The sequence below is a fragment of the Erpetoichthys calabaricus genome, chromosome 3 (assembly GCF_900747795.2).
Source record: "Erpetoichthys calabaricus chromosome 3, fErpCal1.3, whole genome shotgun sequence".
In the NCBI taxonomy this organism is placed as follows: domain Eukaryota; kingdom Metazoa; phylum Chordata; class Cladistia; order Polypteriformes; family Polypteridae; genus Erpetoichthys; species Erpetoichthys calabaricus.
The window spans coordinates 132,243,447-132,262,855 of record NC_041396.2 but is presented as its reverse complement, the minus strand read 5'-3'; the positions used below and the strand labels follow the sequence as shown (position 1 = coordinate 132,262,855).

The window sequence follows — 19,409 nt, the reverse complement described above, 5'->3', positions numbered from 1 at the left end:
CTTCCTCATTAAGCAATTGGGTTGGAACAAAAATCTTCAGCCACTGTTGCCCTCCACTGATCTAAAGATTTAGGAAGTATCTTGTATTGCTAAAAGGATGTGACCTCCATCCATTTTCCAACCCGCTGAATCCGAATACAGGGTCACGGGGGTCTGCTGGAGCCAATCCCAGCCAACACAGGGCACAAGGCAGGGAACCGATCCCGGGCAGGGTGCCAACCCACCGCAGGACACACACAAACACACCCACACACCAAGCACACACTAGGGCCAATTTAGAATCGCCAATCCACCTAACCTGCATGTCTTTGGACTGTGGGAGGAAACCGGAGCGCCCGGAGGAAACCCACGCAGACACGGGGAGAACATGCAAACTCCACGCAGGGAGGACCCGGGAATCGAACCCAGGTCCCCAGGTGTCCCAACTGCGAGGCAGCAGCGCTACCCACTGCGCCACCGTGCCGCCCCAGGATGTGACCTAAAATATTTAAATAATATGGTTTTCATTACAGGCATATGTAAAAGTAAAGTTCTACTTGTTTGTTTTAAAGTGCAAATAAATTCAAAGCCAGCAAAACAACTTTGAAAGGATTATAGTATGCTTTTGCGTAAAAAGTGATCAGTTCACTCCAAAGTAACATGCGAGGGCTGTCTTGAAAGCTGATAATCCTGAGGATTTCTGTTATCTTATTGGACAAAAACCTGTCAGTCACTTTAATATAAAAATATGGTGTCTAATCTACTACAAACACAGATTGACATGTACAGTATCTGTTGACAAGGAAATTGTCCTATCAAGCGATCACTACAGCTTATAGAGGCTGATCCATGAAGTTTATAAAACCAGACCTCTCCTCTTCTGAAAGCTGATATGCTGAAGATTTTGACCTGTACATCACTTTGGTATGTAAACACATACTAAGGAAAAACCAAACTCACAGCATGCGCAGTGTAAGTTCTCTTTTAAGCAATCGCTATGACATACAGTGATGAATGTACAACAATTTGAAAGCTCCCCCTCCTTTTACTTTATAAATAAAAACTTGAAACAAAGATCATAGTTATCAAGTATAAACCTCCTTCACACTTGAGTAGGTTGTGCAGTGGTCATTTTGAAAGGCAGTGATGACAAAGAAAAGAAGAAAATATATTTTGTAACACTAGAATTACCAAAGCCTATGAAAAAACTTGTAAACCTAGCCTACCTTAAATCTGTTTGCACCTCTCCGTCAGCGTCTTTTGTTTTGTAAATGTGTCGATAAGCACAAGCAGCAAGCAACCTACTATCCCATTCCCCCCACCGCCACAGAAATGGCAAAAATCGCTCTACCAGCTCAATAATATATCGTTATTTGGAGCACATACATTTCATGTGTGTTCCGTGTCTACATGCCCGTGCCGATCAAACAGAGGAAGCTCTGCAGTCTACTTGTGACTTTACGCTGTAGGACGATAAGTAAATAAATACTTATTATTTTTAAAAGTCATTATTTATTGGTTCTAATTTAGAAGGCTAAGTAATGCCTACAAATCTGCATTAAAAGAGAAACAATAACAATGCACATATTAGCAAATTTCATTAATTCTACACCAATACTCAGTACAAGTAAGGGACACTGAGCAGTCTAATTAAGAAACTATGCATTTCAAGGCAAGAATCGCCTCTGGTCAAACCCTGTTGTCACTATAGATATCCAGGACTATGTCCCATATGAGGTGAAAATAGTATTGATAGAAATAGTATGAATTTAATCATTCATAAGTGAAAACATGTTGATGTTTCCTTGTAGCTGTTGCCCAGTATGTGTGTATTAGGCAGACAGATACTTTGTAATTTTACTAAAAGTGAAAAATATTCTGAATATTGCTACTTTTCTCCCGCAGATTCTGAAAAGAGGCTGCCAAGCAAATGACCGTGATGGCTTAACTGATATGACTCTTCTCCATTATACCTGCAAAGCTGGAGCTCCAGGCATTGGTGAGTAATAGAGTTATTAAACTTAATACATACATATGTTGAACATTTATCTTCTCATATAATTAATGAACTTGTGACAAGGTCAAGAAAATTAATGTAGAGTAATATCTGCCTTTTAAATCCATATTGTTCTATTTTAATAAAATTAAAATATTTGGACTTTGAATGTTTGATTTTATGCTGTGGCAAATTATATAATTCAAACATTGCCTCCATTTCATGTTTAACATTAAAAAGCACATTGTACATGTTCAGCTTCCCTATAAAATGGCAAGTCATAAGTGTTAAACCACAATTTCAAAATGCCTATTCTTTTCTTGCTTGAGAAATATATGGGTTTTCTATGCGTGGGGAGTGTTTTAGGCAATAAAAATACAAATCGTCTTGGTACAATATACAAAAGAGAATCTGTTACCATGTTAGTGTTAGTGAATATTCTCCTGTATAATCACATTTAAACAAGTTAGCAAATGTACACATGGCTTAATATTCTGGTGCATTTGGAGACTTGGATAACTAATTTCAAAGCTGGATCATTTAAAATTTTTAATTCACATAGTCATTTATAACATTTATTTTTAATTAATAATTTTAGAACGATGATTCATATATAAAAATAAAAGAATGCAGTTACATGTGTCATTTAACACTAAATACATGCTTGTTAACAGTGTTTTGTGTACCACATTGTTAAAAACATAGTACAAATAGGCTTTAATGGCTCTATAGCTTTCATAGACAGCACATTCCAGTTCAAGTGATATAAAAATGACACCCATTTTTGTCAAAATTAAGAGTGAGTGTCATTTTTCATTTCACTAATAATGAATATGATGAAACTAATCACCCAGCACGAAACTGTGTAAACAGTGGGATGTGCTATCAAGCTATCATGTAAAATATGAAGGAGTATATTCCCAGTTGCGACACAAGTATTGAGGAAAATCTCATATGTTCCAAGGGAAGGTGGTAGTGGATAACAGTACATTGCATCCAAATGAGCACGATTTGGTATGAAGTTTTACATGCTTTTAGCATGCCCTGGATATACAGTATCTGGAACTTGAATGTTTACAATAGTAGATGGACCCAGTGGGATACCAAGTATACTTATTACGGCATCACTACATCATCTGTGCTGTCGCTGGCAGACCCTTTGCTTAACCAAGGTAACTAACCTGAACTACCTAAGATTTTACTTCAAAGCAAAATTGATGCATAGAGCACTGTATGACCAGACCACCATGATTTGCCTGGTGACTGTGATCCTGTGTAGTAGATGCATGGCAAAATGATTGAAATTAAGTGGAAGATAGGACAAGATAGACATCTGCCTCCTAAGCACTGTTCACAGTGCAGCAATTGCCAAAGTTGATGTTAAGAGGAAATGCGAAAGTCACTATGCCTTGAGCTGTGGTAGGCTACAATAACACAAGATGGTGTGGGTCAGGCTCTGACATTGTACCATGTCATGTTTAAGGATAAAAAAAAAATTATATGCTGGTGAATTTTTCAAAACATTTCACACAAAGCACATATACAAAATCTGGATCAGTATAGTAGTAGATACTAGACATGTCTTTCCTAATGTGATTATGTTTCTGTTACACATAATACCATTTTTTGTTGTTAAAAAAAATGAACGCTTTTGCCTCATTTTTCTTTAGATAAATATAACATTCATTTCATATCATTTCATATTTCATTACAGAAATTCTGTGTGACCCCAATTTGTCTGCATTGATTAATTTATTATACTACAGCCCAGAACCTTCAGTTTTTATAAACAATATAAATTAAGATTGTTCAATTTTATAATGTGGAATTAGGTAGGATTTCTTTTATCATATATTTATCTGCAATTCCCACTGAAACTGCTGTCTACTTCCATAACGAGTCATAGTTTTGGGGAATTATAAACAAATGATTGAACAAAAATAGTATTGGTTCATGAAGAGCATGTCATACTTTGTATTACTGATACCTACTCATCAATTTTATATGTAATATATTTTACATCTGTAACATTTCCTTGTTCGAGGTAAATTGTGAAAAAGATCATGTTATCTTTTATGAGTAGCTTTGTAAGTCAGCCTAAATCTGACCAGTTGTGTTTACCTGTCTCACAGCAATTCACATACCTATAAATCATAAGAACACAAAAATATAAACAACTATCCATCCATCCATCCATTTTCCAACCCGCTGAATCCAAACACAGGGTCACGGGGGTCTGCTGGAGCCAATCCCAGCCAACACAGGGCACAAGGCAGGAACCAATCCTGGGCAGGGTGCCAACCCACCGCAGTATAAACAACTATTTAAATATATCTTTATTAATTGGTAATGTTTTTTATGCAACGTGTACTAAGCAAATTAATATTTCAGTATTTTGCTAGGCTTTGTCCTGTTTATTAATTGGATATGTAGAGGGGGTATCTGGTAAGATCTGATAACACATCATTATAGTATGGACTCCACCATTAATAATTTATCGCATAATAAATGTTAATATGTGTATATGTCATACTTACCTGCACCAGTCCTTAAATATAAAGCGCCTCAAAAGAAGAGAGAATGGAAGTCATATCACAATTACTTACCTGTGAATCACCTCACTTTTGTACCAGACAGTATGCTGCAGTTCATAAAAGTTACTAAGTTGCTACTTAATGTAGTAACATTAACTCGCAGAGAGTAAATATGTAGGAGGACCACGAGTAAGCAGCTCATGCAGAATACACTTATGTAAAATGTTAATTTCAGAGATGGAACAAGTGATACTGCATCAGGCCTATCTTCTATAATACGCTATCGTGGCTGTTCGTTTGTCTGTCCAGGCTTTTAAATCACCTGGAGCTCGCAAACCGATTCACCTATTGACTTGAAATTTGGTACACATATACTACGTGATATCTACTATCCGCATTTGGGGTGATGATTTTATTACTCTTTTTTTATTTTTATTTTATTTTATTGTAGAATCAACTCTCGGCAGCATGCAGCAGGGCGGCTGTGTGGCGTATGTGTACAGGTGCCGTTCTCATTCCCTACCACCTTCGCTAATCATTCTTGAGGCAGATTGAAGACTTAAGTGCCAGATTAAGTGAAAGATTAAAGAAAACGTAAAAGTAATTGCAACACAAAAACTAACTTAATCAGTTTTAACGCGAAAAGATGCCGACTAAAGAAGAGAAGAAACGTGCCGCTAGGGTGGAGTAAAGAAGAGCTGCTCAGGAAGCAGCAAGCGCATCAACCTCTGAGCAAACGAATGCTAAACGTACAGAGAAAGAGGATGAATACTATGAATGCTCAAGTGAAGTATATTCACTGCACGTTATCGTGCAGTGCGCCATTACTGGTATAATATAGTACTAGTTTGTAAGGTGGAACATTTAACACAGATTATGAATATCTACACTAATATATTATACTGGCTGCATTATTCTTGTGGATTTGGAAGAGTAGTACTATGTAACTTTACACTAATTTGAATGTTTGTAATGACCTGCTGGAAATACCTTGATAGGACGAAAAAGCTTAGGCCAAGTTATCCCTATAGTCTGCTCACAAAAATTTCCGAGTCTTCCATAATCAATGATGAAATAAAAATATAAAACTAAAACAATAAAATATTGTCTGCGGTGGGCTGGCGCCCTGCCCGGGGTTTGTTTCCTGCCTTGTGCCCTGTGTTGGCTGGGATTGGCTCCAACAGATCCCTGTGACCCTGTAGTTAGGATATAGCGGGTTGGATAATAGATGGATGGATGGATAAAATATTGTAAATCAAAGTGAATATATATATATATATATATATATATATATATATATATATATATAATATAGTAAATGTATGTATTAGAAAGTGGCCCAAAATATAAAGTTAATTAAAAAATAAAGACAACCAAATATTTTACACAAAAAATTCCCCTGCATTGTTCCCTTATTTAATTAACACTCTGTTCCATACAAAAAATATTCACCCAAACAATCATTACACAAAAATATAACAAACCTAACACAAAGTCCCAATTGAAACAGTGACTGAGAATAAGGTGGAAAATGTTGAAGCTGGCCTAAGTCTTTGAAGTAAAATGGATGGAAGATTGCCTGAAAATAATTATGCTACCACAAAGTAAATAGAGGAGAAAAAAAAGCCATAACAGTCTCGCCAATTTCCGTCCCAATGGTTATGAATTTCTTCCCATGTAGAAACCATAGAAAATGCCATTTTGTTAAACTGTTGTGAGTTAGATACAGGACGTCCCTCAGCTCTGGTAGCAGGCATTCAAAAAAAATAAAACTGTCTTGGCGAGAAACCAAGATGGAGGTCTGAAACTCCCTATATATAGAAGTAATCTGGAAATTGTTTTACCAGAAATAGGAAGTCCCACCTTAAAGGGTCAGCAGCTGTTACTTATGTGTCTTTCCCATTCTGTTTCAATGGGTTATTACTTCTACAAAATTAACAATTTACTGTTCTTTAAAAGGACAAAAAGCTGGCAGAAATAATTGAATAGACCAAACAAATGGCAAAAATCACGTAGCATTACTACATGTTTATATTTAACAGATGTTTGAAAACAGTTGCATTTCTGTTTCTTACTTTTAAAGAATTGTGCTGTCTAATAAGCAGCTAGGTCAGGGGTCGGCAACCCGCGGCTCTGGAGCCACATGCGGGTCTTCAGCCTCCTTGCAGTGGCTCCCTTTGGCCTTGACAAAAAAATAAAAACCATGAAAATGAATAATGGCAATTTCTTAATTTAACTTGTATTTATATATATATATATATATATATATATATATATATATATATATATATATATATATATATATATATATATATGTTTATTTACTACTACTGTTATACATTTAACATCTAATTTAGAGAGTTTAATTCTGCGTGGACAGAAGCATTTGCCTTCACCGCCAACGACGCTGGCTTACCGGTGTGCTTAATATGTGGCGATAAATTATCGAACACACAAAAAATGTAACGTTGAAAGACATTTTCAAAACAAGCTCTCAGCATTCACTGAAAATAAGCGAAAAGATAAGCGAAAGAGAGCAATTTCGGAACTGCAACGGAAAGCTGAACAGAGCAAACATGCTTTCAAAAAGTGGATCACTTCTACACAGTCAACTACAGCCGCTAGTTTTGTGGCAGCTCAACAGATCGTAAGGAGGGGTAAGCCGTTCACAGACGGAGAATACATGAAAGAATCGTTCATAAAAATATCAGAGCATCTATTCTCCGACTTTAAAAACAAACGGGAAATTGTTCAGAAAATGCAAGCTGCATTTAGAGAAAGATTCAGTGAGTTCAGAAAGGAAAAACACACACTCTCTCCTTCCCTGTCACACCCCTGGACATCGACCCATCCCTGCTGAACACATCCGCATTCACAGGAGTAAGCCCGATCTAGAAATTGAACTGGACGACATAGCAGATAAAGATTAATGGGTGTCCAAGTTCAAATGCCTGACAGCGGATCTTGAAGAAGTCACCCGTCAGAAGGCTACTCTCGCTAAAGAGCACAAATGGAGTGATATTGAAAACCTCCCCAAACCCGACAAATTTGTTTTCGACACATGGAGTGCCATTCCCGAAACGTATATGAACATGAAAAAATATGCATTTGGAGTCCTGTCCATCTTTGGCACAACATACTTAAGTGAGCAAGTTTTCTCAAGCATGAACTTCATAAAGTCCAAATATCGCTCCTGCCCTCACACATGAGAGCCTGCAGTCCTGTGTGAAGGTCAAAGTCACATTGTACAGCCCCGACATAGAGATGATCAGCAGCGAACTTCAGAACAGAAGTCACTTTAAACAGGTGACAACAATAGTATTTAATAGGCTATTATTTTTCAGAAAAACAAAACACATTCATTTCGGACCCGGAGCTGATGTAGGTTTTTTTGTATATTCAGGTGCTTCAGTTGATTCAGCACACTGAAATGGAATTTAATGTTTACTTTTTTAAAGCTGCTAAGCTACAGCTAAATGTTTTATTTATATTAAAGTGGGCTAGTTTTTATTTTAATTTTACACAGGTATAGGAAGGACCCAAATAGGCCTGCATAGTTCAGTTTAATTTATTTCCAAGTAGCCCTACACATGCACACTGCACTTCTGTTTGTTGTATTCCGTGGTTGTAACATGTAAAATCTAAAAAAAGATTAAAACTTTTAAAAGTTTATAAGCTGTGTTATGTTTTGCGGCTCCAGAGTATTTTTCTTTGGAGGAAGAGGGGGCAAAATGGCTCTTTTGATAGTGAAGGTTGCAGACCCCTGAGCTAGGTAAATGATTTTAAAAACTGATTCTGAACAAGACTGAAAGCTTCCAGCCAACTGGCAGTAGTTTATTAACACTAGAATCCCTGAAGCCTATAAAAAAAACTCATAATGCTAGGCCACGTTGTATTCTTTTACACCTTTTTCATCAAGGTCTTTTGTTTTGCAAATGTGTTGATCAGCACTGGCAGCAGGCAGGCTGCTATCCCATCTCCTACCGACGCAGGTTTAGTTCTCCCAGCTCAAGTCTGTTAATCTGGGTGTGAGGTGCCTTGAATTGTATAGGTTAAATAATATATAAATAAATACAATATAGTATACTACATTGCTTGCGTACTGAAGTGTCAGCATGCACTTTTCGTGGCATTACACATGTACTTTGTGAGCCTGTCTGTGTCAATCAAACACAGGAAGCTCTGCAGTCTACTTGTGACTTTACGCTGTAGGAAGATAAGTAAATAAATCAAGGTAAATAACATTCAATCTGGCTTTTACATAAGTAACATGTAAATGTTTTTCATGTAAAGACCATAAGAAAACATAATCAAACATGGGACTTCTCACGATACTTTGGTGAACTTTGTAAGCACTGCTTTTTCTTTGAAGGACACGCGTCTGGCACATTGACTTGCAGGATGATGCCCGACCTGTTGCTGCATCCAAAAAGTGCCATCTTTCGCATTTTCGCCTGGTGCAGCTGTGTTGTTCTTATGTGTGAGTGGACGTTTCTTACGGGGAGGGCTTCTGTTGTCTTTCTCCAATGTAGAACCCTCATAATCATCTGAGTTCACCTTTGTTATAGCACGTCTTTATGTGAAAACCGCAGTGTCAGAACGGGGGGAGTGTGAACGTGACTGGGAGAATAAAACTGAATAATAATAATATAAAAAAATGCTAACTTTTACAAGTACCATAAATTTGCACTGGCTGTTACAGACTCAAATCAAATGTATGTTTGTATTCTATAATAGTAAGAATAAGAGCAGCTCACTTCTCAAAACGGAGGTGTCCAGGATTGAACCGGCAACCTCTTTATTACCAGTCAGCAGTTCTTACTGCTGCGCCACCAAAGTGGTCATATTAAGGACGCGTCAATGTCGCACCCTAACGCGAGTTCTTTTTCTGCAGATATATTCTTGAATAAAAGCGCACTTGTTTTGTTGTACTTGTATCTTTTGTGAAAGTGTTTATTTGATATTTGGACTTCATGTCTACATTTTGTCAATTACAGTAATCCCTCCTCCATCGCGGGGGTTGCGTTCCAGAGCCACCCGCGAAATAGGAAAATCCGCGAAGTAGAAACCATATGTTTATATGGTTATTTTTAGAATGTCATGCTTGGGTCACAGATTTGCGCAGAAACACAGGAGGTTGTAGAGAGACAGGAACGTTATTCAAACACTGCAAACAAACATTTGTCTCTTTTTCAAAAGTTTAAACTGTGCTCCATGACAAGACAGAGATGACAGTTCTGTCTCACAATTAAAAGAATGCAAACATATCTTCCTTTTCAAAGGAGTGCAAAGCAAGCAGTCAAAAAAAAAATCAATAGGGCTTTTTGGCTTTTAAGTATGGGAAGCACCGCCGGTACAAAGCTGATGAAGGCGGCAGCTCACACCCCCTCTGTCAGGAGCAGGAAGAGAGAGAGAGAGAGCCACAGAAAAACAAAGTCAAAAATCATTACGTGCTCTTTGAGCTTTTAAGTATGCGAAGCACCGTGCAGCATGTCCTTCAGGAAGCAGCTGCACACAGCCCCCCTGCTCACACCCCCCTACGTCAGCGCAAGAGAGAGAGAGAGAGAGAAAGTAAGTTGGGTAGCTTCTCAGCCATCTGCCAATAGCGTCCCTTGTATGAAATCAACTGGGCAAACCAACTGAGGAAGCATGTACCAGAAATTAAAAGACCCATTGTCCGCAGAAACCCGCGAAGCAGCGAAAAATCCGCGATATATATTTAAATATGCTTACATATAAAATCCGCGATGGAGTGAAGCCGCGAAAGGCGAAGCGCGATATAGCGAGGGATCACTGTATTACCAAAACATGAAAAACATTTCTGTTTTAACAATGTGTTTACATAGATTGTTGTAGATACGGAACACACATGAAATGCATTTATTCCAAATAACGATATATTATTTACCCTATGCAACTCGGGGCAACTCACACGCAGGTAAACAGACTACAGCTGAGAGAACCTTCTGCCCTTTCTGCATTGGTGGGGGGATGGGATAGCAGGCTGCTTGCTTATTGTGCTTATCGACACATTTACAAGACAAAAGATGGTGACGGAGAGGCGCAAAGGGATTTAAGGTGGCCCAGCTTTGGCAATTCTAGTGTTAAAGTGACCCGGGAGTTTTTTCGTAGGCTTCAGAGATTCTAGTGTTAATAAATATTCCCCTTTTGCATTGTATCATTATTATTGCTCCTTTTATTAGTATTATTAGCCATCATCTTTTCTTGAGATCACATTTAATTGACCGTCATTTGGGGTTCAATGGTCCTAATGTTGTAAAAAACATAAATTGAAAACGAGCCTTGTCAGTTGTCCTCAAATTCTTTCTCTGTTCTGACTTGTTTAAAACTGAGCAGACGGGAAAATAAAGCTTAAATCTCTGCCTTGCCATAATACAGGTAAGCACATTTGAGAAAGAAGATGAAATCCTTAAATTGACAGATGTTATTCAATCAAGTAATGAGATATTTAATTTATTAATACTTTACAATATTTTATGAAGCTGAAAATTAATGAGTTCACTACGAAGAAAAGACGCTGTCACAGTCAAATCTGCCACAAGCACTGATCGTGCTGTCCTGTGGCTCGACTGACTAAGGCAGTTGCTTTTTGTATTCTGCACATAGTGCAAACCCTGAGTTCACGTTGGATTAACACTAGAATTACGAGAGCCTATGAAAAAACTCGTAGATCCATCCCACCTTAAATCTCTTCACACTTCTCCATCAGCGTCTTTTGTCCTGTAAATTTGTTGATAAGCACAAGCAGTCTACTATCACATCCCCCACCGCCGCACAGTTTTCTCAGCTCAAATCTGTTTACCTGCGTGTCAGTTGCCTGGAGTTGTATAGAGTGAGAAGTCAAGCAAAATGACACCTTTTATACATACTATATCGTTATTTGGAACACATGCATTTCGTGTGTGTTCCATGTCTGCAAAGATCTATGTAAACACATCGTTAAAACAGAAACGTTTTTCATGTTTTAGTAATAATTGATAAAATGTAGACATGAAGTTTATAATGTGTGAAGCCTAAAGTCCAAATATCAAAGAAACACTTTCACAACAGGTACAAATATACCTGAACAAATGCACTCAGTCAGTCTGTAACAGCCGGTGTAAATGTGTGATACTTGTAAAGGTTAGCTTTGCTTTGTTTTTTTTTAATTTAGTTTCATTCTCTGTCGCATTCACGATTCTACCCTAACCCCCCCCCCCCCCCATCTGACACTGCTGTTTTCACATAAAGTCGCGCTATAGCTCAAATGTTATTTATATGGATCACATAAAGACACGCTATAGCTCGCTATAGCTGAAGTGTTTTTATTTGGATCACATAAAGACGCGCTACAGCTCGCTATAGCTGAAGTGTTTTTATTTGGATCACATAAGGACGCGCTATAGCTCGCTATAGCTCAGATGTTATTTATTTGGATCACATAAAGACGCGCTATAGTTCAAATGTTATTTATTTGGATAACATAAAGTCGCGCTATAGCTCAAAATTTTATTTGGATCACATAAAGACGCGCTACAGCTCACTATAGCTCAAGTGTTTTTATTTGGATCACATAAAGACGCCCTACAGCTCGGTATAGCTCAAGTGTTTTTATTTGGATCACATAAAGACGCGCTATAGCTCGCTATAGCTCAAATGTTATTTATTTGGATCACATAAAGACGTGAAATAGCTCAAAATTGTATTTGGATCACATAAAGACGCGCTACAGCTCGCTATAGCTCAAGTGTTTTTATTTGGATCACATAAAGACGCGCTATAGCTCAAATGTTATTTATTTGGATCACATAAAGACGCGCTATAGCTCAAATGTTATTTATTTGGATCACATAAAGACGCGCTATAGCTCAAATGTTATTTATTTGGATCACATAAAGACGCGCTATAGTTCAAATGTTATTTATTTGGATCACATAAAGACGCGCTATAGCTCAAATGTTATTTATTTGGATCACATAAAGACGTGCGATAGCTCGCATGTTATTTATTTCGCCAACGCTACACCTTCCAGATCTAAACACTAGCGTGGTGTATGTGCCCAAAAAAAGTCTAACTGCATTCTCGTACCATTGCTTGTGTACTAAAGTGTCAGCAGGTATTTTTCGTGACATTACACATGTAATTTGTGAGCATGCCTTTGACGATCAAACAGAGGAAGCTCTGCAGTTCACTCGTGACTTTATACTGTAGATCTGGCTCTTACATACAAAGGACGGTGGATGTGCCCAAAACATTAACATTTATATGTTACTTACATAAAAGCCAGAGCTAATGTTATTTACCTTGAGTTATATACTTACATGACGAGGGTTCTACATCGGATCAAGAATGTACTTTTGCCATCGCTGTACTTTGTATATGTACATGGGAAGCTCTGCACTCGAGACTTTACGCTGTAGGACGTAAGTAAATAAATAATGGTAAATAGGTAAATTGAATGTTATTTACCTTGAGTTATTTACTTACATGACGACGGTTCTACATCGGATCTGGCTTTTATGTAAGTAACATGTAAATGTTAATGTTTTGGGCACATGCACCGTCCTTTGTATGTAACAGCCAGATCTACAGCGTAAAGTCATGAGTGCAGAGCTTCCCATGTACATATACAAAGTGCAGCGATGGCAAAAGTGCATTCTTGATCCGATGTAGAATCGTCGGCATGAGTTGAGTATACCTCTGTTATAGTGCGTCTATGTGAAAACAGCAGCGTCAAATGCGGGTTGGGGGGGGGGGGGGGGGGGTTCATTTTGCTTGACTTCACACTTTATACAACTCCAAGCTACTGACACGCAGGTAAACAGATTTGAGCTGAGAAAACTGTGCGCCGATGGGGGATATGATAGCAGGCTGATTGCTGTTTGCTGCTTATCGACACATTTACAAGACAAAAGACGCTGATGGAGAAGTGTGAAGCGATTTATGGTGGGACGGATCTACGAGTTTTTTCGTAGGCTCTGGTAATTCTAGTGTTAAAGAGTCACCTAGATTAAAAAAAAAAAACAAAAAAAACAGGAATGATATACAGTAATCCCTCCTCGATCGTGGGGGTTGCGTTCCAGAACCCCCCGCAAAAGGTGAAAATCCGCGAAGTAGAAACCATGTGTTTATATGGTTATTTTTATATTGTCATGCTTGGGTCACAGATTTGCACAGAAACACAGGAGGTTGCAGAGAGACAGGAACTTTAGTCAAACACTGCAAACAAACATTTGTCTCTTTTTCAAAAGTTTAAACGTGCTCCATGACAAGACAGAGATGACAGTTCCGTCTCACAATTAAAAGAATGCAAACATATCTTCCTCTTCAAAGGAGTGCGCGTCAGGAGCAGATAATGTCAGAGAGAGAGAGAAAAAAGCAAACAATCAAAAATCAATAGGGCTGTTTGGCTTTTAAGTATGCGAAGCACCACCGGACAAAGCAGCTGCAAGGAAGAGAGCAATGTGAAGGTAGTCTTTCAGCATTTTTTAGAGGAGCGTCCGTATCCTCTAGGCCAGTATGCGAACAGCCCCTCTGCTCACACCCCCTCCGTCAGGAGCAGAGAATGTCAGAGAGAATGAGAGAGACAGAGAAAAACAAACAATCAAAAATCAATACGTGCCGTTTGAGCTTTTAAGTATGCAAAGCACTGTGCGGGAAGCATGTCGCTTGACAAAGCAGCTGCATGGAAGGGAGTAATGTGAAGATAATCTTTCAGCATTTTTAGATGAGCGTCTGTATCATCTAGGGGTGCGAACAGCCCCCCTGCTCGCACCCCCTCTGTCAGGAGCAGAGAATGTCAAGAGCTAGAGAGAAAGAGAAAAGCAAACAATCAAAAATCAATACGTGCTGTTTGATCTTTTAAGTATGCGAAGCACCATGCGGGAAGCATATCCCTTGACAAAGCAGCCACATGTAAGCCCAGCAAGGAAGGGAGCAATGTGAAGGTAGTCTTTCAGCGATTTTTGAGGAGCAGCCGTATCTTCTAGGGGTGTGAACAGCCCCCGTGCTCACAATATATTTGACGAGTTTTATTTAATACGTATTAAACGCTCTGGTTGGGTAGCTTCTCAGCCATCTGCCAATAGCATCCCTTGTATGAAATCAACTGGGCAAACCAACTGAGGAAGCATGTACCAGAAATTAAAAGACCCATTGTCCACAGAAATCCGCGAACCAGCAAAAAATCCGCGATATATATTTAAATATGCTTACATATAAAATCCGCGATAGAGTGAAGCCGCGAAAGTCGAAGTGCGATATAGCGAGGGATTACTGTATTTATAACCTAACTTGACAAAAATAATTTTGAGAGATACTGTGGAAGGATCGCAATAGAGATCTGTTCTGGAATCATCCCCGCTTAGAACATCAAAATGCAATGACCAATTTGTGGAAGGCAGCTCGCATATTTATAATAATCCATCTTCTATTCATTGCCATTTCACGTCTATGAATCCCGCCATTGAAAAGGATGATAGCAAATCTACTCTGGCAGATCAGCAGGACACTTCAAGCTGAGCGCTATAAATCTTAATACTAGAAGCCGTGAAGCTTATAATAAAACTCGTAATCCCGGCCCACCTTAAATTCCTTTTGCACCTATCTTTCAGTGTCTTTTGTTTTAAAAATGTGTCAATCAGCACAAGCTGTGGTAGAAATTTAACATCTTATTAAAGAAAGAAACATCCTCTCACAGGACAATTCAGTAATCAAGCAGGAGAAAAGCTGTTGATTATATCTTTTAATTACTCCTCTGCAAAATGTCTTAGAGGGAGCATTCTTCAAAAGCAGTCAGTTAGAGCATGGTCAGAATGATCATGGAGAAACAAAGAATAGAGGTGCATTTTATAAACTGTTGAATTTACATACAGTGTCAATCAATGCATACATTTTACTGTAGTTGGTTCATTTGTTTACACCCAAATGATTTATATAAAATAGAAGTCTTTTTCTTGTCACGCTTGGGTCACAGATTTGCACAGAGACACAGGAGGTTGTAGAAAAGAAAGGAACTTTATTCAAAACACTGCAAACAAACATTTGTCTCTTTTCAAAAGTTTAAACGTGCTCCTCCATGACAATTCAGAGATGAGTTTCTTCAGGAGGAGAGAATGTCTGGGAGAGGGGTAAGGAGAAGCAAGAAATCAGTTTTAAGCAACTGAGAGAAGCCCGTACAGGCTTTTTGACAAGACGGAGTACCGCGCGGGAAGCAGATTACGTGACAGAGCCGGCCAGAAGGGAAAGGAGAAATGTGAAGGTAGTCTGTCTATGTTTCCTAGGGGTTTCCTAGGGTTTTTCCCAGGGGCGTCTGTGTCTTTTTTGGGGGTACGATTAGCTTCGCAGCTCACATTATATTATATTCTGGTTCTTCTTATACCTTTTGAGATGAGCTACCACCCTTGAAGTTTCTGTTCATATATAACAACTGTCCATTCTCGTTTATAGGACATCATCTGATTTTTTTTTTAGTCATCTCTTAGTCATCCTTCAGGACATTTTGAATATTACATCAACCTTTCTTCTGGTAAATTCTTTATTTGACCATCTCCGTATTTTTCTTAAACCAATTCTTATATTTCAGTGTACATTTTGTTGTTCACTTGACCTTTATCTGGTTTCCTGGTGTGCCTGAACAGGTTTTTATTAACCCTTTATGCTACTTCTTTAAGATGAATGCTATGTTACCCTACAATTATTCTTCCACATACACCATCAGCATGGCACTGCAGGATCTGAACACTAGCGTGGTGAATTGCTGACATACTAAAGTGACTTTAGCTGCAGGCGGATGTCCCATTTCTTTATGGTGCCAAACAGAGTTGCATTGCGGTGCAGCAGTCTATTTGCCAGTGAAAGCACTATGAAGTAGATGTCTGTTGTTACAGTTCTGCCTTTGTCCAGTTTGATTGTGGTCATGGGACATCATATCTTTGATTGCCGGTACAACAAGTAGTTCTGAGCAGGCATCAATCACAGTACAGTGATCCCTTGCTATATCGCACTTCGTCTTTCGCGGCTTCACTCCATCGCGGATTTTAAATGTAAGCATATGTGAATATATATCGCGGATTTTTCACTGCTTCGCGGATGTCTGCGGTCTACAGTACGTGTGCTTCCTCAGTTGATTTGCCCATTTGAATTCAAACAAGGGACGCATTTGAATTCAAACAAGGGACGCTATTGGCGGATGGCTGAGAAGCTACCCAATCAGAGCACGCGGTTAAGTTCCTGTGTGCTGCTGATTGGCTCAGCAACGGAGTGCTGCATTAACCAGGAAGTCTAATCTCACTCATTCAGAATTAATGCACGTTACTGCTAATGCTTCAGGATTGCAGAAAAGGTAAAAGTTTTGGATATGTTGAAGGAGGGGAACAGCTACACCGCTGCAGGACACAATTACAGCATCAATGAGTCCACGATTCTTTTTATTTAAAAAGGAGGAAAAGCATATAAGATCTACGGCCGCAGTGTCCTTTAATCAGGGCGCAAAACGAGTTGCAAGTGGACGTGATAAGGCAGTAGACTGGATGGAATCTGCTTTAGGGATTTGGATTGAAGAGTGATGGAAGAAGAACAACGGCGGTGCTAAACAGTCGCCTGAAGAGGCTCCTTTAGAAGAGCTGTAACGCTATCCTTTGTTGTGCAGTAAAATTAAACTCATCGTTATCGGACAAGTCGTCGTGTCATTGTTGGTGAGTAACCATAATTAATTATTTACGTACAGTACTTATTACATGTACATAGTTTAGTGTCGCTGTACACACATTTTACTGTATACAATTTTTCTTGTATTGTACGTATTTATTGCTGGTGGCCTGTCTGTTGTAATGGCTGTAACGTATTGATATCGGAGACGCTCGATATCTTTAAAATAATATTTAGGTTTTACTGTATGTAAACTGTGTTTACATACATAATTTCAACGAATCTTACCTAATATCTAAGAGAATACAAAGGGTTTATGCCTTATAACTGTGCGTGAAATGTTTATAATAGTGTGGGAGAGTTTATAAGGGCTTAAAATATATAAAAATAACCATATAAACATATGGTTTCTACTTCGCCGATTTTCTTATTTCGTGGGTGGCTCTGGAACGCAACCCCCGCGATGGAGGAGGGATTACTGCATCAACTTTGGTCATCGCTGCTCTTGTGAAAAGAATGGATATAAACAGCATCAACTCAGAGAGGGTGAGACAAGTTCGTTGTATCATGTGAATGTCAGTGAGAGAATAAAACTGAATAATAAAAAAAAAAAAAGCTAACTTTTACAAGTAGCCAAAATTTACACACGATACAGACTCAAATCAAATTTATGCTTTTATTTTATTTTAGTAATAATAATAACAACAGCTCACTACTCAAAACATGGAGCGGCGGGATTCGAATCTGAATCCTTTTGGTTATAAGATACCTCGTACCTCTGCACCATCCAGGAATACATATCAACTTTCTGTCGATTGACATTTGAGCTTGGGTTTTTAACTCAATGACAGCAACATTTGGTTATATTCTTGAATAAAGCACACATTTATTTGATATTTGGACTAAAGTCTTCACACATTATACACTTTCTGCTTTGGGTATGTGTTCAGCATTTATTTCCTTTCATCCTATACGTACCCAGATCTTTGTAGACATTTTACACACATGAAATACATCTGTTCCCAATAACCATATACTGTATTATTTACCCTATACACCTCCAGGGACCTCACATGCAGATAATGCGCTTTGGCTTGATCTGAGAGAACTTTTTGCCCGAGTTGATGTCCGTCTAAGGGTTGGGGGTGGCAAAGGAGGCTACTTGCTGCTTGTGCTGTTCGACACATTTACAAAACAAAAGATGCTGATGCAGAGGTGCGAATGAATTTAAGGTGGGCCAGGATTACAGGTTTATTCTTAGGCTTCAGGGATTCTAGTGTTAAGCGAAACACACTCTGTAGTTCAAATCTACTGTAGTGTATATGTAAAGTGTAATGTGAATAAAAGCATGTGCTGCACAACTAACTACAACTGTCATTGAAACAGAAACAACAGCCATTGTAGACGCCTTTGTGGTGAAAAGAGAACCCAACAATTTTATGGAGGTTGGCATTAAATATGTGACAGCTGGAATAAACACATCTAGACCTGCTGTCAAAAAAAATTTCACTTTACCAGCAGCATCCCTCCCTCCCTCCCTCCCTCATGAACACATCTTCAGGGCCTGGATAGGCGATGAGTACAAAGTCTTAGTCACAGCTCAGTATAATAATAAAACATTTCCTTAAATGAAAATGATAGTTCTCCTGTCTGTATTATTCCTAACCAATCTTCCAAGTACAGAAGCACAATCCCAGTCACTAACACATTTAGTGTTGTAGCCCCCCCCCCCCATTAACAATCAAAGTAAGAACACATTCCACCTGATTAATTTAATATTTAATAATTTAATCACCTAAACCCAAAATCATCACCCATAACAACAATTGTAATTGTCAGTCTAATGATTTGTTTTGTTATACACATGATAGAAGATTCACATTTACATTTGACATATCTTTTCTAGGGATGTATGCCACCTGGTCGCTAACGAGTGAGGTGAGCTATCAGTCCATGGTGGAATTTTTTGTTAAATGGAAAAAAAAAAACTTTTCATGCAAAATTTCACACAGGGAAGATGCCGCACACAAACCCATGCTCACCTTATTGCAAGGCTGCAAAGCTACCACTGCACCATCCATATTACTTGGTATAGCAACACCACATAACTGAACCACTACTGTTCTTAGCAGAGTAGGTGTATATAATGTTTTTATTTATGCATGTTAAATTGGTTGTATTGACATGAGAGTATTGAATGTTGTATTCTCCTAATGAAGACGAAAAAAATTCTATATAGATGTACACTGTGA

At 38.5% G+C, this 19,409-nt stretch overlaps 1 protein-coding gene across 5 annotated transcripts in view; it reads left to right on the top strand.

Moving 5' to 3' along the window:
• The window catches only part of LOC114644899 (CAP-Gly domain-containing linker protein 4-like), a 207,783-nt gene that overhangs the window by 28,184 nt on the left and 160,190 nt on the right, over positions 1-19,409 (top strand). For all 5 annotated transcript variants that reach the window (XM_051925329.1, XM_051925328.1, XM_051925331.1 and 2 more), the window contains exon 4: positions 1,885-1,978. In XM_051925329.1, coding sequence (XP_051781289.1) covers positions 1,885-1,978 — 94 coding nt within the window. The remainder of the gene's footprint in view (positions 1-1,884; positions 1,979-19,409) is intronic.